This window comes from Gavialis gangeticus, unplaced genomic scaffold (genome assembly GCF_001723915.1).
Source record: "Gavialis gangeticus isolate Ggan-Ray unplaced genomic scaffold, GavGan_comp1, whole genome shotgun sequence".
In the NCBI taxonomy this organism is placed as follows: domain Eukaryota; kingdom Metazoa; phylum Chordata; order Crocodylia; family Gavialidae; genus Gavialis; species Gavialis gangeticus.
The window spans coordinates 50,982,004-51,008,621 of NW_017729030.1; the positions used below are offsets into that span (position 1 = coordinate 50,982,004).

The 26,618-nt window shown below is 40.5% G+C and overlaps 1 protein-coding gene across 1 annotated transcript in view; it reads left to right on the forward strand.

Annotated features, from left to right (window-relative positions):
- Window positions 1–26,618, forward strand: part of DCLK2 (doublecortin like kinase 2) — a gene marked incomplete at its 5' end in the record, with an annotated part of 189,996 nt that overhangs the window by 139,248 nt on the left and 24,130 nt on the right. Inside the window, 8 exons of the mRNA XM_019521843.1 lie at window positions 624–696; window positions 2,661–2,769; window positions 8,388–8,445; window positions 11,303–11,422; window positions 16,245–16,391; window positions 21,446–21,579; window positions 22,554–22,631; window positions 24,127–24,223. Coding sequence (XP_019377388.1) covers window positions 624–696; window positions 2,661–2,769; window positions 8,388–8,445; window positions 11,303–11,422; window positions 16,245–16,391; window positions 21,446–21,579; window positions 22,554–22,631; window positions 24,127–24,223 — 816 coding nt within the window. The remainder of the gene's footprint in view (window positions 1–623; window positions 697–2,660; window positions 2,770–8,387; window positions 8,446–11,302; window positions 11,423–16,244; window positions 16,392–21,445; window positions 21,580–22,553; window positions 22,632–24,126; window positions 24,224–26,618) is intronic.

The window sequence follows — 26,618 nt, forward strand, 5'->3', positions numbered from 1 at the left end:
CCCCCAGATCTCCACATGGAGTAGGGTGGGCTGGGGCAGGGGGGCTGCGCCAGGCTCTTCCCAATGGGGGGACTGGGTGAGCTGCACTCAGGGTGGGCAGCGGTGGCACTGGGAGTAGGGCTGTGGCAAATTTTGGGGTGGCTGCAGCCCCACAACCCTCACTCCTAGCATTGCCACCACTTCCTGCCCCAAGCACAACCCAGCCCAGTCCCTCACTGGAAAGAGCCTGGCACAGCTCTGGCCCCAGCCTGCAGTGGCAGTCTGCCTCACCCCATGTGCAGATGTGGGGGCATATGCCCCCCATGGTTGCATGCAGCAGCAGGAGCCACGCCCCCCGGATGAGCTGCAGCTCCCTCCCATGCCCCACCCTATCCCAGCTGGGCAGCACCTACCCCTGCCCCACTCCCACTCCCTCCCTCGGCATGGGGGCCTTGATCTGCATGAGGCATATATCAGCCACATCAGACAAAAAGGCTGATTACCAGTGCTCTCAATTTTCCTCATATCAGTACCGATCTGATATGGGACCAATGTATCAGTGCACCTCTACTAGTTTTTGTAGCTTTTTAAAATTTACTATGCTAACGTTATCAGAAATAACGGTCTGTTGCTTGTTTTTGTAGATTCTTCCTCATGGTGGGTCTTCTTCCAATGTGAATGGTGTACCTGAAATACCCCATTGTGAAAGTCCCGAAGGTAGGAGCTTAAACCACTAATTACTACCATTTTTTGCAAAATCTTTGTTTACAAGTTTGTAGTTGTTAGGTTGGAGATAGGAAACTATGTTAGCAACTCTGTGTTAAATTCTGTTCTTAGATATTTGACAATTTAACTAGTGTCTTGAAGAAGACACTACTGTACTTGCTTTATCAGGACTGTAAAGAGAGAGAACATGAACCCTGATTGTTCCCAGGTTATTGTTTTTCCTGGAGCAGCCATTTTTGCTCTGGGAAAAAAGTTCTGAACATCTGTCCACTGTCCTAGGAGCAGCAGCTCTCCCAAGAGAACCTGAATGTCTGTACATGATTTAAGATTTGATTATAAACAAAATTGTCTCTTTGTCAAATGGTAATACTTTTGGTGGTTTGTAGGTCAGTTTTTTATTGGAATATGAATTAGTGATGCTGAGTCATTTACAAAAAGTACCCAAGTACTGTTTCCTGGAATAGACATGATAAAAGATCCCTTTTGTGGATGCACTGCACTGCAAAGAGGCAGTGGTCTTAAGTCTCTTTCTCTCTTAGTTTCCCCTAGAATCTCAGTGCTCAAAACAATTTGACTCATCCCCTGGACTTTACATCTAGGAAAGCCCCTGAACATAGTTCCTCATCTGGGTGAGACAATCTTAAAATATGCCCTGACCATTAATTACTCTTTTGTGGAGCTGTTTTGGATCATGGAAAAGGTTTTGCTTCTCAGAGAGTGTTGTAACCTACACAGTCCTCTTAATTACTGCCTGGGTACTGTGAGTTACAAGTCCTAACATAAGTGCTTATTGTAATAACAATATCTTCTTGATGCACTTTTTATAAGTTAATATACATAAAAGGTGGTTCTGATTTTCTTTTAATGTATTGGCTTAAAGATCAAGGACACCTTATAAAAAGAAGCCTCTATATTACTAAGGAACTAACTTCCCCTATTGAGCCTGCCAACATGCCAGACTTTTTATCAAATTTTCTTTAGAGGTTACTCATTCATATTTATAATCACCTCCTTATTCTCAAGCAGCAGTGCTATCTCTAGCAACAGCTTTACTGTGTCATTAGCTTTGCAGGTTACAGCATTTACCAGAATAGTAATGAAACTGTACTTCTGCTACTTGTTATAACAGTGTGGTCAAGGAAACTTTAAAAAGTTCAGTAGATGGAACTTGCCACTGCCCATTTATAAAACTCTCAGGAAGAAGTGCTAGCAAGTTGTTTCCTTAATGAAAGCATCAGTGAAGATAAATCCTATAGATAGCATATATAAGACCAACCTGGTTTCTTGAGTGCTCCTGGAATACATGATGAAAGTATTACAATCTCAGTCTTCAGTATTTGTTTGGATATTTTGTAGCTTCATGGAAAAAGCCTTGCAGATGGCTTGGCTAAGAGTTTCACTGTCTATCCTAAACAAAGTGGAAAAAAGAGTTGGGTTAATTATTTTTATGAAGTAAGAATTTCCCGAGGAAGAACTGTGATATACTTCATTAGTCATTTGAAAATATTCCTTGCTAGTTAAAGAAAATTTTTACTTAGACAATTTCCAAATGTTTTGTAACTGCACTACATACATTCTTTACATGCAAGAAAAATGGTAATTTAAAAAAAAAGGGAAATTTAAAAAGGGAAAAGAAAGCTCTTTAAATTGAAAGTTATTAAGGCAGAAACACAGCTGCAGTTAGATGTTATAACTATCTTTTAGTCTGTCATCATAAAATAATAACATATTTCCCTTAACATTAGATAGGACAAGAAGGTCTTGCTGTTTAGAATATTAGCTTTCCTTGTTCAATTTTCTGTTTTGAAATAAAAACAAGCAAAGAAAAGAGGTGGTTTTTTAGTTCGTATTTTGTCTCAGAATATATTTACATTGAATTCTTGGAGTCTGTGGGGATGTACAACATCACTGACATCTCACTTCACCTTTTTATCATCTCCCTTGTTTTCCTGCAGGTGTGAATGGAAATAAATTCTCAAGCTCTTCCACTATTCTTGAGAAATATAAAGTGGGAAAGGTGATTGGAGATGGCAATTTTGCTGTAGTAAAAGAGTGTGTTGAACGGTGAGCAGGGAAGCTATTTATTTTGTTAAATCTGTTAACTGCTTGTTTAGTGCTGTTTATTTCACCAAGTTAAACATTGAATGTGTAGTAATATTTTTAAGAAGAGTGTATTTTTATACGTAGATGAAGTTACGTAGATAAGAAATGTATGTGTATGTATATACATAATATGTACAAGAAAACAATGAATATTTACAAGAACCCATGAAACAATATAAAAATAAAATGAACTAGATAAAATTTGGCTTATTGAGAGCTAACAACGATTGAGGGGAGAGAAGAGAAGTGAAAATAAGTAATCTTTACATGTCTTTGACAATAATTGAACAACATAGATGACAACAGAAAAACAAATCTAGTACCAGGCTTTACTGTATCACAGTTATAAACAACTAATCCCTGCAGCAGTGTATTGAATACAGTACAACCTCACTGTGACAAATCTCCATGGGATGGTAAAAAAAGTTCATTAAAAGAGGGTGGTCAGTATAATAAGGTTAGTCAATTTGCTGCATCTAAAGAATGAAAAAAAAATGGTTCCCCCGGCTAGGATTATTTAAAGCAAGGTTTTTCTATAAATGGGGCTTGTCATAATGAGACTGTATTATATCTAGCTCTGCAAAATTAATGCCTGAAGTAAAACTTCTTTCCCCAAAGTTGAAGCATCCTCATATAGCTCAAACTCCTCTTATAGAAGGAGTTCAGGGAGTATCTCATGTAGGCAGGGTTGGGGTTTATTGATCAAAAACAGCACCTTAAACCTGGCAGGTACACAGATTACAAAGCACTGGTGTAATGTGCTCCTAGTCAGATACTTTGGTTAACAATTAGGCTTTCAATTTTACACCTACTTCAACATGTGTTTTTATGCCAAAAAGAGAGAGTTCATAGCTCACTTGAGGTGACAAAGGGGTGAATTGCAGAAGAGACGGCTATACAGATAGAGATGTAAAAGAAGAAAGATATCTTGGCTGCTACTGATATCTGCTTATCCTTCAACAAATGGAAATTTTATCAGACTCCTACCTTGCAGATACAAGTACAAATGATGTGTAAAGATTCAGCACCAATCTTTGCCGGGACTTCTGGTCACTTCTTTTACTTTCCCACTTCCATTCAGCCTTATCAGATCGGGCCTCAGCCAGCAGGCTTGAGCACCTGTCCCTTTTCCTGGCCCCTTTGAGTTCAAGTGATAGTGGCTATATATTTTAAATATAGCGAAGTTCACATCTTAGGAATTAAAATGTTCTTTAGTAGTGTGTTCATCCAGATGCAGAAGATTGTGCTCACATGGGATCATGAACTTGCTTCACTGATTTAACATTTCCATAGTTTTCTACCCTTGAAACTTACAAATTTTAAAATAATTATGGAATACTTCTCCTCCTCCTGAAGTGGTGCATGGTTCCCTCTCCATTAATCAAGGAGGAAGGATGAGCCTTAAACATATGGGCTAGGGACAGACATTACACATAAACCAGTTTCAGCGATCAGAAACTGGTTTAAACCTGTAACAGAACAGACATTCAGTGCACATAAACCAGTTTCAAAATGGCCAAAACCAGTTTAAGATAGACCTGGTTGAATGTAGTAACAGACTTAACTGATTTGGCTCAAACTGGTTTATGCAATGTCTGTCCAGGACCTCTTGCTGGTTCAAGATAAACCAGAAACCTCCAGCATCCCGGCATGCTCTCTGGGCTGGGTGGGACTCTCTGCTTCAGCCGCAAGGCTGACCCCAGCCCTCCGCTCTCTAGATGGAGCAGGGACCAGTCCTAGTAGAGACATTGGCGGGCATGGCCCCATTAAGGCAAAGTGGGCAGGGAGGGGGTTAACTCTTCCCTCCTTCCCCTCTTCCCCCACCGCAGCCATGGTCAGCCCGTCTGCTAGGGAGCAGAGAGGCGGGGGCTGCAGTGGTGGCCCCTGGAGCTCAGAGACCCCAGCTGCAGGTAAGGGATGGAGGGAGGAATTAACCGTTCTCCCTGCCCCCTTCACCTTAACGGGACCATACTGGGTTGGTTGTCCCACAAAGTGGGGAGGGGCACTCTGTTCCATGCTGGGAGGAACTCTTCCCCCCAGACGGTCAGCGGGAGTGCAGAGCTCACCGGAGTAGGGTGTGGGTGTGTGGAGTGTGAGAGAGGGTGCGGGGTGTAGGGACCCCAACACACTTCCCCAATGGCATGCAGCCCCTGTGGCCTGGCAGCAGCAGCAGGCAGGGAGGTCAGGGCACTTGTGCCCAGCACAAGCGAGGTTCTGGCCAGCACTGCATGCGGGGGAGGGAGCAGAGCCTGCCTTATCCCTGTAGCTCTGCTCCCTGAGCCTGCAGCTCCAGCACTCACAGTGGGGGAAGCCCCGCAATGGAGCCAGCTGCTTCCCCCGTTCCCTGCTGTGCAGGTCCCGGCACTCTGCTAGGAGTGGAGAGAGTCCCACCTCCTGCTTCCCCATAGAGTCCAGCACAGGGCTTCCCCTCTGCAAGTGAGGAGCTGCAGGTGTGGAGCTCCAAAAATTCCTGGAGCAAAGGAATCTAATTACAAATTATAAAGTCTCATCATAGTCTTAATCGCTCATGATAGATCTTTCAAAGATACCTCTGCTGATTCATGAGCACAGATGTCAGAACAGGCTGGCTACTGCTGCTCAGCCTCTCTGCCTCTCTTCATGGACTCAAGTGTCTTGTCATAAGTAATAATCCCTATCTCTCTGTGACCAATCCTGGAGTTTCTCAGGAATCTTATCTAGCTAATTCCACCCCATTGCCTGAGCAAGTGCTGGGAGCCAGTGCACCAAACTGTGTAAGACCCTTTCATCTCAGTGCAGGCCATTGCCACTTGAAGATACATTCTTCTAAGCTAGCTCACCTAAATTTCTCTCTGCTTTTCAAAACAACGTTCAAAAGTCTAGGCATCTACATCCTGGAAGTTTATATCTGCTTCACTTTATCTACAAAAGCAAATGTCCCTTGGGCAAAGGAAATAATACCAAGTAAAATAGCACTTGTAGATAAGCAAGCCAGACAAAAATAGAAATGCCTTCCCTTACAAAAGCTGGCAAAAGCAAATAGCAAATGAAATCTGACAATTGTAGATCCCTCCTTTTTGTTACAAGATTCCCCTCAACTGACAATATTAGTTTTAAATGTTTATGTTGCAAATGTTCATAAGAGGAAGTCCTTTCCTCTTCATAAGATTGTGATTTTTTTGTCTTTTATTTTTACTCTTCAGAGCCTGTTTTACAAATGTCCAAGGCTTGTGTGTTAAGGAGTATGGAGTTAGAGGTATTACTTCCTAAAGCAAACCAGACAACTAAATTTGATCCCACTGTACATAGTTACTACTTCAAAGCACCTTTTGTCACATATTACAGCATGCTGGGACTTAGGCTTATCCTGTCTTTCAACATTAACATCTTAATTCCTAAGCAATTGAAGAACAACTGGAGCTCTGGTTTCCAAAAGCTTTCACTAGTCCGCTGTGGAAATCACTCTTTTCCTTTTTGGGAGACTTCATGCAAATAAACAATACAAAGTTCTTGTAATAGCTATAAAGAGATTATGTTCTCAGCCATTTCATTTTGCAGAAAACTACTTGTAGGAGAACCAAGTTATAAAACGTAACAATCTTTTATGGTGCAAAGGCTCAAACTTGTGCACTTAATGCAACCTGTAAACTGGTTATATTGAATTTGTTGTCTATGGATTCAGCAGCTCCTGTAAAATGTTTTGAGATCTGAGGGTGTAGGATAACATTTTCAAAAATATCTTCATCCTCTAGTTACAAAGGGAAACAGTATCTAGAAGTTAGCTGAAAACATGCTCTGTATAGAGCTTGACCTTCATCTCTGCTGCCTTCAGTGACTGGAGGTGTTGAAACCATTGGATCAGAAATATACCACAGTAGCTGGTAATACTAAAGGGGAAGGAAATGGTAGTCATGAATACTCATAATCTGATTGTCATTAATTAATACCTTTCAGTTCCTGTTATTATACCACGCAGGAGCCCTAGTTATAAACCAGAACCTCATTGTACTAGGTGCTACACACGCAGAATAAGAAGATGGCCCCGTCCCAAAGGGCTTACAATCCAAGTGATTTTAAGAGACCACAGATGGATACAGGCAAATGGACATGGGGAATACAAGGCAACATTGATAGTGCAGGTCAGACTGCTAGATAGTGGTATCAGCACACCAGCACCACAACCATTGTCAAGGTTAATATGGAAACAGTGTTTTAGCAGGATATGAAGTCTGTTAATGAGGTAGCTTTGCAGGTGTTCATGGGGCTCTCCCATTCTTGTACAACATAGCATGTGAAAATGTTGAACAGTTAAATGGATTTTACAGTTATTTATTTGATTATGTTTTTGCATGCTTTTAGGTAGATTACTTGAGTAGCGTAGTAAGCAGTTTTGTTGAATTATACAGTATCTGCTATACAGGGCTACATGGATCTGCTTAAGGAGACAGTCTTCCTCAAATGCCATCTAGACAGAATTTCTTTTTCTGTGCTAGGCTGGGTCAGGTTGTAACTATGACAACGTAGCAGACACAGCTGCACCTTCAAAGAAGAGATCCTCTTACAGCAGTGCTCACTGTGAGCCTTTTAATACATGAATTAATGCCTCCATTTGTGAGGCACTACTCTTGATTAGATGTATCTGAAGCAAAAAAGTATGGTTAGAAATGTAAAATGCGTACCTAAGGTTACGTAGAGAATTCTGCTTTTACAGCAAATATGTGTATTTGTACAAGATACATTGCATTGCAACAGGGCTGTGATCCTCACAAGGGCCTGTAGGTACTGTTGCAATACAAAAGGCAATAGTTGTAATAATGGACTTACTAGATTTCTCATAGTATTTAATATATTTACAGAATGCCATTCATAACTGTGAGGAGTAATGTTTCACTCCTAGAAGAGGCCAAAGACAGGTCATTCTTCTTGCTTTTCATTTCTTTCAATACTTTTTTGCCACGGAGAATCATTTGTAAAAACTCTTACCTTAGCATTTACTAAAAACAGACAACCTCTCTCTCTCTACTAGTTTGTTTATTTGTTTCCAATCTGTCAAATTTCTATACAGATGTTGGTCGCAATGGATTTTACATGGTAGTTCCAAAAAACTGAAAAAGTGCCTATTAAATCCTCTAAGAGTTTAGAATAATTGCCATAGAACTTCTACATTCCTTGGGACTTTTCCGTAAAGGCTGTCATGTTCCAGGTTTTTTAGCTTGTTGCTGATTACCCTACACATGAGTCATCTAACAAAGCTTTGGTCCTATCTTCCTATCTTTATTCAGTGCGATTTGAGGTGGACGGTTTGGGGCAAATTTTGCACCTGGCATTAATACAGTGGCATAACATTATATTTGGTCTTATTAGAGTGAGTCACCACTCCGGTCCTGGGATTAATGAACAAAGCGAAGTAGGTAGTGGTAGTCAGGGCAACAGCAGGCATGACTGTCAGTGACAAAAAAGAGAAGCAAAATGAAATCAGTTCTGCCATCAGTTTTGTCAGCTGTTCCCAAGGGTGAACAGATTATATTATGATGACATATATTCTTAGAGATAACCAGAAACAGGTAGTTAACTAATGTTTCTCTTATTTTTCTTGTTAGAGCCACAGGAAAGGAGTTTGCTTTGAAGATCATAGACAAGGCTAAATGCTGTGGAAAGGTAACGTAAGCCCATTTGCAGGCATAAAAAAGTACCAAAAATAGCATTCACAGCTGCTAATTAGTAAAAAATGGTGTGTGTTTGTGTTTTGTAGAACTGTGACTTTTCAGAAATATCTGTTTAGCAGTGTTATTCTCCACCCAAAATGCAAAACCCAAAATTGTTAGCAGTGTTAGTCTGTGAGATCCTAGAACAAAAAAAAGAACTAAACAAATTGTCATCTCTTTTATTTGAGTAACAAAGGGAAATGCAGTATTGGGACAAAATGGAATAGAAAGAGAGAACACCACAAGGTATTGATGGTAAAATCTTTGGGAGAAGAAATGCGTCTCTGTGCTCGTACTTCATCTAGTGTAATGGGGCCCCAACACTGATTGGGGCCATTGGAATGGCCTACTATATTATGCCCAACATCAACAGTAGTAATTATTTTAACCAAAAATGTATTGAGATTGATTCCTATAGCCTATGGTTACATCATCCTACTTCATCTTTTGGGGGCTAAGGACTGCGAGAGTTTACCCATATTTTGGCAAGCAAAACAATTTAAAACATTGGGAAAAATAGGTATGAAATCTCTTTATTCTGCTTTAAAAATGCTGCTTTTCCTCTAATTTTGCCTCTCTCTTACGATCTGTTTTCATGTATATACAAATGAATTTTTGGAAGCAGTGTTTTGTTGACCATTGACATCCTCTTCTCCCTTAAAGTTGTGGTTTAATCTTTGAAGTGATGAATTTAAAGTGGTTAAGCTCAGGCTTAAGCATTTGGGAACTACATCAGACCACTCCACCGACCTGCTCCTCTTTTAATCCTGTGCGGCACAAGCACATTCTGTAATCAAGACCTGTGACTTGGGAGCATCACAAGCACCAGTCAAAAGAAAAGTTTGTGTACTTCTTGCCTGTTTTGTTTTCTCACAAGGGTGCACTTTTCTTGCCCATTTTTTTTCTCACAAGGATGTAGGACTTTGAGAACCTCTGCCTCCGTGCCTGTTCTCTCCCAAGATTTTTTTTTTGCAGGTGGTTTAGCCATTTCTCAAGGTGCTCTTCTCTAGTGGGTTAAAAAGAGCAGAGTACACATGCTGCCAAAAATGGATCAGACTGGTAAATCCAGGGTTCTGTTTCATTGTTCTGTCTTAAATGGTTGAACAGATTAGTGTCAGTGCAATGTAATTATAAATTACTGTCATAGTACTTTATGGACTATTTAGCTAATTACACTTGTACATTAAACAGGAAGGTAGCAGCTGTAACTATGTGGGCATCAAAGTAATGCCCTTTCTGCTTTGGTGCTTTATTTTTTCAAGTGGAGGACTTTGAGTGGAAGTGCATTATCTGCCCAAACTAATTTATTAATTGTAAATTTTCATGAAGTTGACGTTTAAATTTTGCTCCACCTCATCAAATAAGTACAAAGAATTAAGATATAGTAAGAAAAACATAATGACTAACAATGCTAGAAATGTGCCTCTGAAATTGAAATGTTCAATTTGTTTTGGCTGTGGAGGAAAGCAAGCTTTACATCTTAGATAAGCCATTCTTTTTAGTGAAGTAAATTATAACTTTTGGGACTTGCAGACCTCATGCCAATTAGAAGCTTTGTTTTAACTTCTGCCTGAGATGGCTTTCCTAGGAATTTAAGTTTACTGTGTTATATAAATGCTGGTAATGCATAAAGTATAATTGGAAGACTAGAGAGAAAGCAAATTGGGATTGCTTAAATCAGGATAAAGCTAAGTAATATTTGTATCTAATACTGGAATCTAGAATAAACCTACTGGTTTTTTTCTTTCATGAAGCCCAGTTAACCATGGTTTAATAATGCTCCTTCCTTCTAAAAGGTAACGGTCACCCATGTTTTTAATAAAATGTCTTCACACATTTTTTCTTTTCTGCAAAGCCCATTTGCTTGGGGCAGGTTTATGTTTTTGAATGACAGTTCTTCCAAATTGGATTTTAAAGTTGTGACCCGGTTAGCCAATAGATGTTACAGCTGCACGCTGATAGGATGAGATAGATAACTGGCATGTGGGTCAGGACCTTAGACCTTTAGATGAAACTAATCATTTTTACTGCTATGTAAAGTGATTTTTGACAAAATCGCAAGGCATCTATACTTAACCCTGGAGATAATGGTGAAAGGTTTTCAGCCACTGTTCATGTGGAGTGTATCATATAGTGTGTATGTCTACTTCCATTTGGCTTCCATTTGCAAATTCACAAGGCACATTTTACTAGTTTAGTGTGCTTAATATACAAGCTAGTCCAGACACCTTTTGAGGTGGTTTATCGTCTTTCAAAATACAAATAGCTTTCTGTTTTAGATAGAGACTTGTTTGTCTTAGGACAGGAAAGAAAGTGTGTGCCTTTCTTTAATCTTCAGTATAAAGAAAGGAAGGTATCTTGAATTCAAAAACAAATGAATTAACATAGATCTAACTATTTTAAGGTGTATGTACTTTCATAAAGGTTAAGGCAATGAGGAAATAAAATCCAACTCTGTCATATCTAGTGACAAAATAATTTAATTTAAATAGTAAGTAAATGGCAGGTTCAAAATTAGAACCCAATTACACAAAGCACAAGCAATAACAAACCCCAATAAATTGGGAGTTCTTCTCATTCACAGACTGTGAAATACAGTCTGTGAATGAGAGAGTGGGTTTAGTTTCAAGTTAAAATATGTTGTTTTACTGGAATATGAACAGTGTAGCATAAGATTTGATAGATTGTTCAGAAAAAGCAGAGAAGCAAAAAAGCTGGCTAAAAAGCACACCAAATGAAAATGTTGTTGGGTGTTTGTTGCTGATTTTTAATTTTTTTCTCCCGATTTCTCTGGATGTCTTACTTGACAGGAACACCTGATTGAGAATGAGGTGTCCATACTGCGCCGAGTGAAGCACCCTAATATTATCATGCTGATAGAGGAGATGGACACTCCTACAGAGCTCTATTTAGTGATGGAGTTAGTCAAGGTAAAGTAATGTCAGCAAATTTTCTTTGGCATTATGTCTACTTAGTGTGAAATGTGGAATGATTCCTGGATCATTATGGTCTCAGGAGATGTAATCAGATGGGCATTTCAGTGGGAACTTTTGTCTTTAATCATGCATGTGCTGTTGTTAATAATCGCATATTTTAATATAATTTGCACCGTTTCATATGGAAACAGTGCAATTAGAATTAAACTACCATACTATTCCAATGGGAGGGGTTTCAAGGTATGAGCACTGCCTACAGGAAGATATTGTTAATTTGTTGTTCTGCCTTTTATAAGCTTTTATTGTTGGGTCTATTAGCAGAAGACAAGCAGTTTTGTCACCAACTTGCAAAATTTATTTTTCACTGTTTTTAGTTGTTTTTCACACATAATGGAGTGAATCACTTCAGTTTACAGTGAATTTGTTTTTCGTAGACAACAGGCACATATACTAAATAACTTACATGTTTCCAGGCACATCTAGAGACCTTTTTCTTCAGCTCCCAGAAGAAACAGGTCTACTACTTCCTTTACTACTCCTCTCCAGTTGCTGGCATTAGTGGCCACTGTCCTTTACCTTCTGCTGACCAACAGCTACATGGTGCTACTATACTTGAATACGCATGGAAAGTTTTCAGTGCCAGCAAACTAGAAATTAAGTGTTACACTGCCTTCTTCTGAAAATTAACAAACTAATACCCTCATGAAGTTCTTTCGTGGGCGGAATGAGCCTGTTAAACCACAGTTTTTTGGCATACATAGCAGCAACGCAGGCAGCGTAACTTGTAAAATTGTTGTTAAAGGAAAGAGCTGAAAGTATGCAGAAGAAAACAGATTAAAATTCTTGAGGTAGTGTTATTTCAGTATAAGAATTTTTTTTCATCAACATATAGAAATATTCTAAAATGATCCCAAGACTTGTGTAATTAGTAGTACTTCCATTTTGCTTGTTTGCTGATGAGATAACTAGTATCTATCATTTGAGCTGGAAGGTCTTTCGTCAAAGCAGATATTATCAAATCATATCAGTTGAAGACCCCTTCTTCAGACACAGACACGCATATGCATGCAAATTCCACTAGTTTCGAAACTGTGATATATGAGGGTGTTTCAGAAAGTAATAGCAGTTTTGCAATAAAATCATTTTGTGTGCAGTGCGTGGAAAGCTACATAATAGCAGGGAGCACTGATGGCAGCAGCATTGTTGAACTCACCCAGCATTTACGACTATGACATCAGTGCTCTACACAGTTGTAAAAATTGAATGCATTCAACAATGCCATCATCATTGTCCCCCGCTGCTGTGTAGTTTTCCACTCACTGCACACAAAATTATTTTATTTCAAAATTGTGTTACTTTCTGAAATACGCTCATACTTGGAGTACAGATGTATGTATGTCAAAAACAGCAGCCACGTTTTTTTCATCAACATGTTAGACATAAGTTAATTTAAATCAGCTCTTATGTGAAAACTTAGCTGCAATCAAGAACTTTTTTCATAACAGTTGCTAGAGTGAAGCACTCAATGAACATCTGTATCTTTTGGCTCAGTCATACTCTGAGCGCTCCATTTCTTCTCCTTTCCTGAAACTGTTTTTATGTGGCAGTTGTTTTTCATTCCTGGGATACAACTTCTCATTTTATAAATGTAAAACAGAACTCCAGACTCCATATATGTTTCCTAAATTACTGCATCTTTCGTCTGTGCTGCAATGCTTGGAATTCCACCCACTGCTGCCTCAAGTCACTCCTACAGTTGTATCCAGGGAAACCATGACAGGGGCATCTATTTAAACTAGTGGAAACACCACTTATGTGAATTCAAAAAGGAAAAATAAAAAACCCTCTGACAAACACATGAACTACACTGCATTCAACTAGAGACAGGCTCATAAAGCAGAATATAGACTCTGTCACTTACTGTATAGGAAAAGAATGTTGTAGCATCTTGCACTTTTATTTTCCTGGGTCAGCCTTATTTATTGATTTTTTCATTAATCTTTGCACTGTGTCTGACTTGTCATTTGCTGTAATTAATGATGACCCCTCATAAGGACAGGCTTCTCTTTGTGCTAGGTAATGTGTTTGCGAATAGCAAATAACAGTATATATGTACTCTGGAAAATGTGTAATATGATAGAGAAGGCTGTCAAAGGTTGGAGGAAAGTAAGGACTGTTCTCATTTAACTGGAGGGGAAATCCAATACAGGGAGGTCGAATGATATGTCCAAGATCATTCACAGGAGGGCTGTAGTACACCTGAGAATTGAATCCAGATGTTCAGGCCCATACCTGGGACACAAGATTATCCTTCCTTCCCGTGATCCGTATTGATGAGACTAGCACTTGCACTTCCTGGTGCAGGTGCTGAAGAGGCCAACTACGGACTGTGCTCTTCTTGACCTGCTGCTTGCAGACAGGGAAGAATTGGTGGAGAATGTAATAGTAGATGGCAACTTGGGCAGCAGTAACCATGAGCTGATTGAGTTCAGGATCCTGAGGAAAGGAAGGGTGGACAGCAGCAGAGTAAGGACACTGGACTTCAGAAAAGCAGACTTCAACTTGCTCAGGGAACTCGTGGACAGTATCCCCTGGACGCCAGTCTGAGGGAGAGAGGAGTCATGAGAGCTGGCTATACTTTAAAGAAGACTTACTGAGTGTGCATCCTGATACACGGGAAGACTAGCAAGTATGGCAGAAGATCAGCTTGGCTTAGCAGGGAACTCTTCAGTAAACTAAATTAAAAAAAGAAAGCTTATAAGAAATGGAAACTTGGACAAATAAGTAGGGATGGGTATTAAAGCATTGCTCAGGCATGCAGGGATGAAGTCAGGAAGGCCAAAGCACAGTTGGAATTGCAGCTAGCAAGGGATATGAAGGGTAACAAGAAAGGTTTCTACAAGTATGTTGGTAGCAAGAGGAGGATCAGAGAAAGTGTGGGTCCCTTACTGAATGGGGGAGGCAACCTTGTGACAGAGGATATGGAAAAGGCTGATGTGCTCACTGCGTTTTTCACCTCAGTCTTCACAGGCCAGGTCAGCTCCCAGACTACTGCACCAGCCAACACAGTTTGGAGAGGAAGTGAGCAGCCAACAGTGGTGAAAGAACAGTTTAGGGACTATTTAGAAAAGCTGGATATATACATATGTGGGCCTAGACGGGATGCACCTGAGGGTGCTGAGGGAGTTGGCTGATGAGATTGCAGAGCCATTGACCATCGTCTTTGAAAACTCATGGCAATCAGGAGAAGTCCTGGATGATTAGAAGAGCACAAACATATTGCCCATATTTAAGAAAGGGAAAATGGAAGATCCAGGGAACTACAGACCAATCAGTCCTTGGAAAAATCATGGAGCAGATCCTCAGAGAATCTATTTCTAAACCCTTGGAGGAGAAAAAGGTAATTAGGAACAGTCAGCATGGATTCACCAAGGGCAAATAATGCCTGACCGATCTGATTGCCTTCTATGATGAAGTGACTGGCTCTGTGGATGCAAAGAGACTAATACCTTGATTTTAGCAAGGTTTTTAATACAGTTTCCCACAACAGTCTCACAAGCAAGCTAAGGAAGTATGGGCTGGATGAATGGACTGCAAGATGGATAGAAAACTGACTGGAGCAACGGGCTCTGAGGGTACTAATCAACTAATCAATGGCTTCATGTCTAGTTGGCAAGTGGTATCAAGTAGAGTGTCCCAGGGGTCAGTCTGGTGCCAGTTTTGTTCAATGTCTTCATCAATGATCTGGAAGATGATATAGAGTGCACCCTCAGCAAGTTTGCAGATGACACCAAGCTGGGGGAAGTAGTAGATACACTGGAGGGTAGGGCTAGAATTCAGAATGACCTAGACAAATTGGAGGATTGGGCCAAAATAAATCTCATGAGGTTCAACAAGGACAAGTGCAAACTCCTGCACTTAGAACGAAACAATCCCATGCACCAGTGCAGGCTGGGGGCTGACTGGCTGGGCAGCAGCTCTGCAGAAAAAGACGTGGGGGTTACAGTGGACAGTAAGCTGAGTATGAGCCAACAGTGTACTCTTGTTGCCAAGAAGGCTAACGACATATTGGGCTGCATTGGTAGGTGTGTTGCTAGCAGGTCAAGGAAAGTGATTATTTCCGTCTCTTCAGCACTGGTGAGGCTACATTTGGAGTACTGTGTTCAGTTTTGGGCCTGCACTACAGAAAGGATGTGGACAAATTGGAGAGAGTCCAGCAGAAGGTAACAAAAATTGTGAGGGGGCTGGGGGAAACTGGGCTTTATATGAAGAAAGGCTGAGGGAACTGGGCTTACTTAGTCTAGAGAAGAGGAAACAGAGAGGATTTAATAGCAGCCTTCAACTACCTGAACCAGGGTTCAAAAGAAGATGGAGCTAGACTATTCTCAGTGGTGGCAGATGACAGAGCAAAGAGCAACAGTCTCAAGTTGCAGCAAGGGAAGTTTAGATTAGCTATTAGGAAGAATTTTCTCACTAGGAGGGTAGTAAAACACTGGACCAGGTTACCCAGAGAGGTGGTGGAATGTCCATCCTTGGAGGTTTTTAAGCTCCAGCTGGACAAAGCTTTGGCTGGGATAATCTAGTTGGGGATGGTTCTGCATTGAGCAGGGGTTTGGACTAGATGACATCCTGTGTCCCTTCCAATCCTAATTTTCTATGATTCTATGATGAGAGGGTACTCCATATGATATATAACACAGGTCTTGAGTAGACCTCTGGTGCAGAAAATTGACAGTTGCCTTTTCTAACCTCTTTTCAGCATCATGAGCTCTCTGATTTTTCCTGTTGTTGCTTAAAACATTTTCCCTTTCTTTAGGGAGGAGATCTATTTGATGCCATCACCTCTTCGACAAAGTACACAGAACGAGATGGCAGTGCAATGGTCTACAATCTGGCCAGCGCACTGAAATACCTCCACGGCCTCAACATTGTACACAGGGACATCAAGCCAGAGAATCTCCTGGTAGGTCATTCATTTTGCCTTTGCTTTGCATCACCTCTTTCTTCCCAACTGTGCATAGTTGTATGTAAAGTTTGAGCAGCAAGGCAAATGAGCAATCACATATGTAGAAGAAATATGAATTTAGAATAGCTATTTATAAAAAAAAAAAAAAAAAATGTTTTTCTATGAAATTTTAATCAGCCAAAGTGCAAAAGTGCACCAGGCACCAGACCCATTATTTTATTTGCATTTTGATTGATGTCCACAATAAGTACGAACATTCCTTCACAGACAGTGAATTAAAAAAAAAATGTATTAATGAATTGTTGTTTATAGCAGTGTAAACTAAAGCAGGAGAACTTGGCTCTTCTCAGACATCTCAGGGTTATTTGAAATAGATTCCTTTCCTTCTGTTCCCATCTTTGGTAAACCTTTTTGATGACTTTTCTCGATCCTAGCTATAAACTTTGTAAGTACACTTATTTTCCTCTGAAGGAATTATATTTCATTTCCATCAGTTACCATCAGGGGCATAAATATCTACTGCACTGTGCCTGATGACAGAAAATATCATGGACATAGCGTTATGAGCTCCAGGTAGAAATTGTCAGCGGAGCAGAAGTGTCTGATTCTCCACTGCTTTGCATCATGGCTGTGTGAAGTATACATAAAGTGACTAGGACACCATTCTCTCCTTTGCTTATATCAGAGATACCATTTAATACTGTCATTAAAACAAAAAAAGCCTCTGGTTATGATTGTCAATTCTGTTAACTGTTTAATGAGATTGCACTAATAAAGATGGACTGATGGCTTTATTTCAGCAGCAACATTCAAACAAGCACAAAGATAAGGCCTGGAACCTGAGTAGCCATTGCATGTTTCAATAGTCTGTTCTTACTCAACTAGTCCTGTTAACTGCAGAGAATTTCCAAGATTAGGCCCATCCTTTAGCAGGTGTGTTAAACCTCCAAATAAACAAGTTGGAAGGAAAAACACATCTTCAGGCCCTACTAGATACATTTTCATGATTGGGGTGATTGCATTGGGTTGTTGAGCAGTGGATCAAGAGGTCTGATCTAGCCTTTCTGTTATTATTTGGCAATATATTAGTTGTGTGTGTGCACGCTACGGCTTTTATTTTTATACAAAATATTAATTTGCATGAAGTGGCAAGCATGTTTATATAGACACTTTTCACTTTAAAATAAAGTGACAAGTTAGCAGGTAAACTGATTTTTTTCTGTAAATACTACCAACAGTAGTTTTGAGATTTAGAGAAGGAAGAATGCAAGAAACTATGGCCCTGTCTTAAAAAATGCAGTCAGCCTGAACACAGCATGCTTACTTTGATCAAGTTCAGCAGAATATGTTCATGCACGACAAATAAAAAGGGGTGCACAATTTCAGTGGCCATCCACAGTTACACCATAGTTGGTCTTGTTCATTTAAAAATAGCATGGTGGCATCAGGAATTTGGAGGGGCTGGAGCTGAGACGAATCTAACCCTTTAAGCCATCATTAGTAATCAAATCAGGTATAAATAGGCACAAGTGTCCTTTTTTCCTAGGCCTAGAAAGTCTAAAAAGATTAGTCAACAGATGCAAGTTGTATTCACTGTGATTGACGCCACATGCATGCTAAGATATCCTACTAGTATTGCATGTCAATGTAAATAATTGCTGTCAATTGCTTCTTGTAATAAGAAGTAATTCAGCTCTTTTAACATGAAATTACCCACTTGTCTGATTTGCATTCTCTTTATTGGCCATATCCTCATAAATACAAACTGTGTCAATCACGACAGATGTGAAGTTATACCAGGGAGCACAAAGGTTTCCATTAGTGCTATGAATTATAAGAGTGCAATGCCCTAGGAGGGCTGTTTACTTATTTGAAAAAACCTAATGATAAATTCAACTTTTCTCTGGAGAAGCTGGAGTCAGGCCATATAGTTACTCCTGTCTAAACCATGATTAACACAAAAATTGTACTTTGAGAACAAAACCAAGATTTATTCACTTTGTGTACCATATCGTGAGTCTTTGGATTTGTTACTTTGTCACATTTTGAGGGGGTAGGGTAGACTTAAATCTACATTCGAGCCATCAAAACAGCATGTAAACATCAAATGCATCCAAGAAAACTCCTAGGAATTTAAACATGATTTTTCAATAGAGTCACCCAGTGTTGAGAACTCGCTAGGATGTCTAAATCTGAAAGCGACATGGTTGAAGATTGGTCTGCCACGAAATTACCTTTCAGCATGCATAACTTGTGACTAGATAACATGCTGAATTAGTCAAGACTTCAGCACAGGTTAAAGTTATAACAAATGGTCCCATTTAAATTCTGGGCTTTATCCACTACAAATACATTTCAATTTTCCCACATATTCAGAATTTCTCAACACCTTACTGTTTTTCCTCCCTAGTCACTAAGGGCTAAATCATGGTTTAACATAGGTACCTACATATCACATGAGGGCTAATAAAATAGCCTCCTTAACATTGATTCTAGGTGCATTGTGATAAGGTAGTGCACTACTACTTTTCTCCCTGGAGCAAGAAAGCAAGTAGTGGGCAGATACTTGACCTTAACCTGATATTCCACTAGCCAGCTCTCTGATGGGAGACATTACTGTCTCCTAGAACTCTCCTTAGGGTTCCTGCATCTTACACCAGGTGGTTTATATGGACATGTGTTCATATCTCCCATCAATGTTTTGTAAAGTTTCAGTCATTGGACTATTAATTTCAGAGAACAAATCTGATGTTCATACATTGAGGTGTTTTAGAGAAGACTCCTATCTCCAAATACAAATGACAATAAGCCAATACAACCCAAACATTAGAATAGCAAGCTTTCCAGTCATGAGGGAAAGAAGAATCACCATTAAAATCAAAATAATGTTGAATAATATAGAAAATGGAGGAATTTATCAGTAATATGTGAAAATCCCAAAAATAAAAAAATGTTTTCATCAGTAAAATGCGTTATTTCCTGAAAATTAGTAACTGTATTCTAGTCATGAGTTGGAGATTAGTGGGTTACTTCTGTGTATCATTGTGTAACTTGGTGGATCGGAATTGTCTGTTACAGTTTTGGCACTTCTTGGGCGCATCTACGTGACGCTGTTTACTGCACAGCAGACTAATTTGCTGCTCAGTAAAGTGTCACTGTCTACATGCACGTGGCAATTATGGTGTAATAGACTAATTTACTGTATTTCCAGACAGTCCCATCAGATACAAGTGGTATTCGACACTGCAGTAAATTACTGCATTTAAATGCACCTCTAGGCAGTTATGTCAGGATTAGTTTATTCCAGGTCAGTTTGAGCCATAGTATATTCAGTCACATTAACTGCGTGTGCAGACACACCCCTTGTTATTCAAGTTTCTAATTAATTTCAGACGTCAGTGTAGGTGGTATCTGGATGGAGGTAGTTGGCCTTATCTCCATTTGAGGACAGTCAATTTTACTTCTGTAGAGTATATATATCACTGGCATTTAAAAGTAATCCAGAAGGGCTAGATAGTTCCCCTTTTCCAGGTGTGCAGTGACAAGATGGGAACAAGGAGGTTAGGGACATGTGACAGATGGAAACATGTGGAGCAGATGGTCACTTTCTTGGGGAGGACATGTTAGATTTTCTTTTTGTTTGAACACCTTCTGTTTGAGCATTATTCTTAAATAAAACTAAACTTGCCATTTAGTGCTTTTTTAAATTTGTTATTTAGAAATGTCACCTTTTTTAAACAGCCAATCGCATTTTTAGAGGTGGTGATAAATAAAGTTTTTGGGCTCTTCTCACTGGCGGGCTCTTCAAAAATCAATCAAATAATTTGTATTATCCTAGACTTGTATGGACAATCAGTGATCTAGCTATCCAAAATTGGAAACAAACTTATTTGTTCAATTCTGATCATTGCTTTTTAAACTCAAAAGAAGAAATTGAAAAATATGATTTTTCTTAAAGCTTCTAAGTAATTGGAAATCATAGTCAGTCCGTTTTATAAAAATCATTTAACAATTTATTGTAAATGTTTCTGCTGAGTTGCTTGTAACACTTTTGCAGATAAAGTATTTTGCTTAACTCACACTGTTTCCCTGTTGCTGGCTGCATTTTTATTTACTTAATTATTGCTGCTTTCATTCATAATCATATTCCCCCAGCAGAAGAAAAAGTGGAGCTGCCATGGTCATTACTTTAAACAGAGGACCCAATTCTGGCCACAATTAAATGGTTGTATTTTCTGTCAGAAGCACCAACCCTTGCAAATGTATACCTGTGTAACTACCTATGAGTACTGTAGTTCCAGGCTTCATTAAGATTAGTTGTATGAGTAAAGGCCCATAATTGCACGATTGGGCTTCTAGCCCTGACGGCTTGCACTAATGAAAAGAGGACAGAAATAAGCTCAGTTGTATGGAAAAAAATAAAACTGGGCATTAGTTAAATAGCTGATGGAGCAGAAGAATAAGCTACTGCTTAAACATTTTTAAAGACTACAAGCAGTTTTCTATGCTTATCTGAGCTATAAATGGACCATAGGTTATTTAGGAGTTCTTAGATCCTGTTTGGATCAGGACTAAAGTGCAGTGCTTTAACCATCACAAGATTTTCCTGAATGTTGGTATAGTAATTCAAGGATGGATAAATATTGTGTCCTAAGTTGTTGTACAGATTGTATTAGAGGCAGAGTAAATAGGTATTACATCAGTTTCATGACCATGAAGTAGTTAGAAGTAAGAGCGAAAGGAAATTGGTTCTAGGTTCCTCTGGAGTTGTTGAAAGCAAAACAGAGCAAATTGTAATTTAAAAATTGTGCTGGATTTTTTCGTTTTCTCGAACTGAGCCTTGTCCTATCAGAATGTCTTGAGGCTCAAAGTTAAATCAAAGCAGTAGAGGTGAAAGTATGCAAGAACTAAAGAGAAAAATCCAATGCAGTGGATAGCTGTGGAGGGACTCTCTTCACCCCACTTGATAAGATGGACAGACTTTGTGTTTTTACCCTTTATTATATATGAAAAATATTCTCTAATCCTTTATATGTTTCTGCTAACTCTAGGTTTGTGAATATCCTGATGGAACAAAGTCCTTGAAACTAGGAGACTTTGGGCTGGCCACTGTGGTTGAAGGACCTTTGTATACAGTCTGTGGTACACCAACGTATGTGGCTCCAGAAATTATTGCAGAGACAGGGTGAGGATACATAATTAAAACTTTTATGTTGTGATGTGCAGAATAGATCTACAGTATACTAGAGTATGTGGATGGTGAGTTGTGTCCAGTCAGTACAGTACATCAAATCCTTTGACAAAAACATATGCGTCTTTTACATACAAAACAAAAAATTATTGGTGTGTGTGTAACTTAGCTGTAGCTGGATCACTTCTTTAATTGGGCAGAAGGCAGTCTCTCTCAAAAAATCTTCAAATTAAATCATAGTCCCCTTGAATCATAAGGGGGCAGTAGCAAGCCTTAATTTAGATTTCCCACAGCCAGGATATTCCCTCTATTAACAGTGGTGAAGTTCACTGTCACATGGTCAAGAGCTAATAGACACTGACAGCAAAGGGACCTGATTCAGAGCTTGTAGATTTGGATTTACTGTTTGAAAAAAGAAAAAAAAGGCAACCTTTGCCCTACAGTTGTTCTAACCTGCATGTTTAAAAAGAAAGTCTCAGGTCTTCATCCTAGTGTTATTTGCTCATGAAGGAGACTGGGGTCTTGTTGCCTACTTTGGCAGTATCTGGGAATGCTGCAGAAAGGGTGCCCTCTGTGGGAAGGGAAGGAAAGGGAAAGCCTTTCCGTCTCTTGCTTTCAGCAGTGGTCTTGGTTTAATGTGGTCTGATGTGGAGATGAATCTGAATGCTTGTAGAAGGTGGGTGGCCTTTTATATGGAGCCTTGAGAATTGCAAACTAAAAAAAATGAAAAATATGAGATCCTCTGGCTTCTCTGAAGAGTCCCTAGAAAAATAATGATCAGATGTCCCTTTAGAAACGACTCCATATGATTACATAATACCACCTAAAATCCACCGCTATGAAAGACTGAACATTCTGAGAGTTACCTGTGCAATTTTTCAGGGTGTATTAATTTAATCACAAAATGTTGAACTTGAATGACATATTTTGGAAGCCCATGCATGTAATACATTCCCATGTTTTTGCAGATATGGCTTAAAGGTAGATATTTGGGCTGCAGGTGTGATCACGTATATACTGCTGTGTGGATTTCCACCTTTTCGCAGGTGAGTTCCCTTTTATTTTAGAACAGTGCTCAAACAGAAGGTGTTCAAACAGAAAGAAAATCTAACCTGTCCTCCTCAAGAAAGTGACCATCTGCTCCAAATGTTTCCCCCAACCTCCCTTGTTCCTTTTCTAACCTATTTCAGCTGTCCCTAATTCAGCTAGAACCACCCCACCCCATGCCCTTTCCCCAGATAGCAGTGTTCAATATTTTTGTGCTCAAGGGGGCAATTGGTTAAGTAGCAGGTGTGCCTTGATGCCTTAATGTGTGATGAGGATAGCCTTCTCATCCTACCTTTGTACAGAGTATGTGTATTTTTGCCCTCTAGTGTATACAGCAAAAAGTGCAGCTTCTTGGTAAAGAAAAACCAACCAGTGACTGCTTCCCAAAGATCAAAAGAATCCCTTGTAAATGTTTTATCTCTATAAAATGAGATGTCAGCTGTTCATAAACTTGGTGCCAATTCTATCAAAGGTTTTGTAATCAAGAAGCTGTGCAGTTAATTTGCATGTAATAGTATTTATATGTTTTTATATTAATGTTTCTTTTTTCATTAGTATTTATGTGCACATAAGGATTAAAATATTAAGGAATGTACCTGGAATTCTTGAAAAGATGTAATTGGACATCACATTTTAATCACAAAGTTTCAACTTTATATTTAGTATATGTCATATCCAATGCCTGTGTTTATACAAAAGGGTTATAGCTATATACAAGTTGGTGCATAGATTAGTTTTTACTAAAATGTATCATTCTCTCTGTCCTTAAATAACTGTGGGAAGTTGCCATCCAGTTTGTGTTTTTCATATCTATTGCAATCATTCCACCAAGCAGGATAGAATATTTGTGCTTTTTAATATTGCTTGACTACCTTAACTAGGTCTTAGCCACCATTCCTCAATAAAACTATTTGAGATCAACCCCAAAATAAAGCTTGTGCATTCCAAGAGTAGTGAATTCTAATATTGCTATACACTGGGATCACAAGCCAGAAGTTGTTTAAAAAAAAACGTCATGCAGTGTGGGAGTGCATTAATCCCATATTTTCCTATATCCTTTCTCCAGATTTCAACAATGTCCTTGTAGGGTTGTCTTGCAGAAGGGATCATATTCCTGCTTCTCCTCCTATCTACATCACTTGCTGACCCCGACAGTCATTGAGGGGAAAAGAGACAAACTTCCAAGTCTCCTTTCTTCCCTTATGCCAGGAACAGGAGATTGTAATGCTGTTAATGCGCAGATTTTGCTTGTTACCTATGCAGTCCCTACTTGAATGGGAAGTAGACTTAGGCCTTTCACTGCTGTGTTAGCTCCCCAGTAGTACAGTTAGCATGAAGCCCCACCAAACCTGCAAATTGGGGTAAATAAGGTAACATTGCTAGAGTACTAAATAAGATAACATTGCTTTTCTTCACCTCAGAAATTTAACTTATTGCTTGTGTGGCAAAACTTACACCTCTCTTGTGTTCTCTCCTATTGCTGCTGATCCACAGTGAGAACAATCTTCAGGAAGATCTCTTCGATCAGATCCTAGTTGGAAAGCTAGAGTTTCCCTCCCCATACTGGGATAACATCACTGACTCAGCTAAGGTACAGAGATATGTTAGCAGATGAAGTCTCCAGGCTCTGGAAGTGTTTCTGACAAGCCATTGGAAGCACTGTACCTCCTGGTGGCACAGAACCTCTCCTGTCTCATTATTACCAACTATTCCAAGCCATGGCAGGCTCCAGAATATGGCAGTGGTACCTGATGAAAATGCAGGTCTCTCAACCCTAGTTTCCTGTTTATTTTCTGGATGAACAAGGGTAACAATGTTGATTTGCCTTCAGTAAGGCTTGCATGTTGTTTTATGGTTTTCTTAATGACAACTATTGTACTAGGTTCAGTGGCTGAGTTGTAATATAATTGTTGTTCTGAATTTTCCTTCTCTATACTCTTTTGAGAGAAGAGTAGTTGTTATATGGACTGACATCAGTTGAAATCACTAGGTCTGTTTTCACCCTTGGGCCACAGAAGCCTTAGCTATTAGCACTTCAGTGAGCTTTAGGCACTTCCTAGTACTTAAGATACTTTAAATGACTGAACCTGTGTAATCAATGTTTAAAATTTTAACCCTGGGTCTTAAAGGAGTCCCATCCATGTGCCCTGGATTTTTAATAGAAATTATTCCATATATGAGAGGAATTTGGGTGCACTGTAGATTAAAAAAACCCGCATTTTTATCCAAAGAAATAGACTGTATTCTGTCTCCCAAAGGCTGTTGCATAATATTGATGATGGTGTAGAATAATAGAGAAGTAGGGCTGGAAGGGACCTGTAGAGATCATCTAGTCCAGCCCCCTGCCTGAGGCAGGATCCATTCCAAGCAAATCCTTATCTAACCTATTATTAAAACCACACAGGTAACCCTGCCCCATAACCACAAAGCATAACACCCTAACATGCTACAGGTAAAACAGAGGGCTACTATCCAGCTGCTGCAAGGCTTGTTAAAATATGCTCAGGAAATCTGAGAGAGACATGCCCCACACTACCGAGGAAGGCAACAACCCCCACAGACTGTACCAGTCTGACTATGCAGTAAAATTCCTTCCTGACCCAAAATATGGCAGCTGGTCTGACCCTGAGTGGAGGGGCAAGAGCCTCTTACCCGGAACCAGCAAGAGCATTGGCACACCCCAGTCAAAATCTGAGGATTTTGCTTTGGCTGCATTCAACACTGAATGCTTCTGAGGAATACAAAAACAGCAGTTAGGCTCCGGAGTGGCGAGAGACGCACGGGTGAAAGCCCAATGCACCCCTGCTCCCCCGAAGCCCCCCAGAAACCCCCCAGCAGCTGCGGAGCCCCCCGCCGACCCCCAGCACAGCCGGAGGCAAGTGGGGCCTGTGGTGGGAGGGGGTTAACCCCTCACTGAGTGGGAGGAGGCAGCTGAGTGGAGCCGGGCCGGGTCAAGCCCCTCCCAGGCCCCTACTTCGCCCAGCCCCCCAGGGAGCCACGCGACCAGAGCCACGCGAACAGGTTGTGCAAACAGGCGTGCTTGTCTGCCAGCGCGTGAGTTAGCGTGGAGTTTGTGCAGGAGGGTGCGCGGGAGGGCCCGAGACCCTGCCTGCAAACCCCCCAGGGTAGACAGTCCTAGCTGTAGCCAGCCTACCAGAGGCATGACACAGATGGGCACGCATCACACCCCAAGGGTCCCCTCAGGCTCTGCAGCTCCCCCACCCCAGCACCTCAGAGATGGCCACCCAGATGGAGCCCATGGTTCTACTACAGAACTCCCACCCAAAGTCCTGAGCTTGACCAGGAGTTCACCCAGGAACTGGTTGAGGCCGCATGCTCCAGGCTACCATGGTGGTCATGGGTGACTTAAATTACCCGGACATCTCGTGGGAGGTTCACTCAGCAAAATCCGAGCAGTCGCAAAGCTTCCTCTTGTGCGTAGATGACCTCTACCTGACTCAAGAAGTCTATGGGCCAACAAGAGGCAAAGCGCTGCTCAACCTGGTACTGGCTACTGGGGATGACCTAATCAGTGACCTAGTAATCAATGGGAAGCTGGGTGACAGCAACCATGACCTGATCACTTTCACCATCTGCCGTAAAGCTGGCGAGTCAGTCAGCAACACGGAAGTCCTTGACTTCAGCAAAGCCAACTTTGACACGCTCAAGAGGCTTGTCAGTCAGGCCCTAAGGGACCATGACCCCAGGGAGAGGGGAGTTCAAGAAGAGTGGTTGCTCCTCAAGGGAGCGATCCTCAATGCATAAGCTGAGTCTGTTTCATCTCGGAGGAAAGGCAGCAAGAATGCACAGCACCCCCTCCCCCCCCCGGCTCTCCAGGGACCTAACAGACCTCCTGAGGTGAAAAAGAAAGGCCTACAAAGGATGGAGGACAGGATTCACCTCCAAAGAGGATTATTCTGCACTGGTCCGGTCCTGCAGGGAGCAAACCAGGAAAGCCAAGGCTGCAACTGAACTCCAACTAGCTT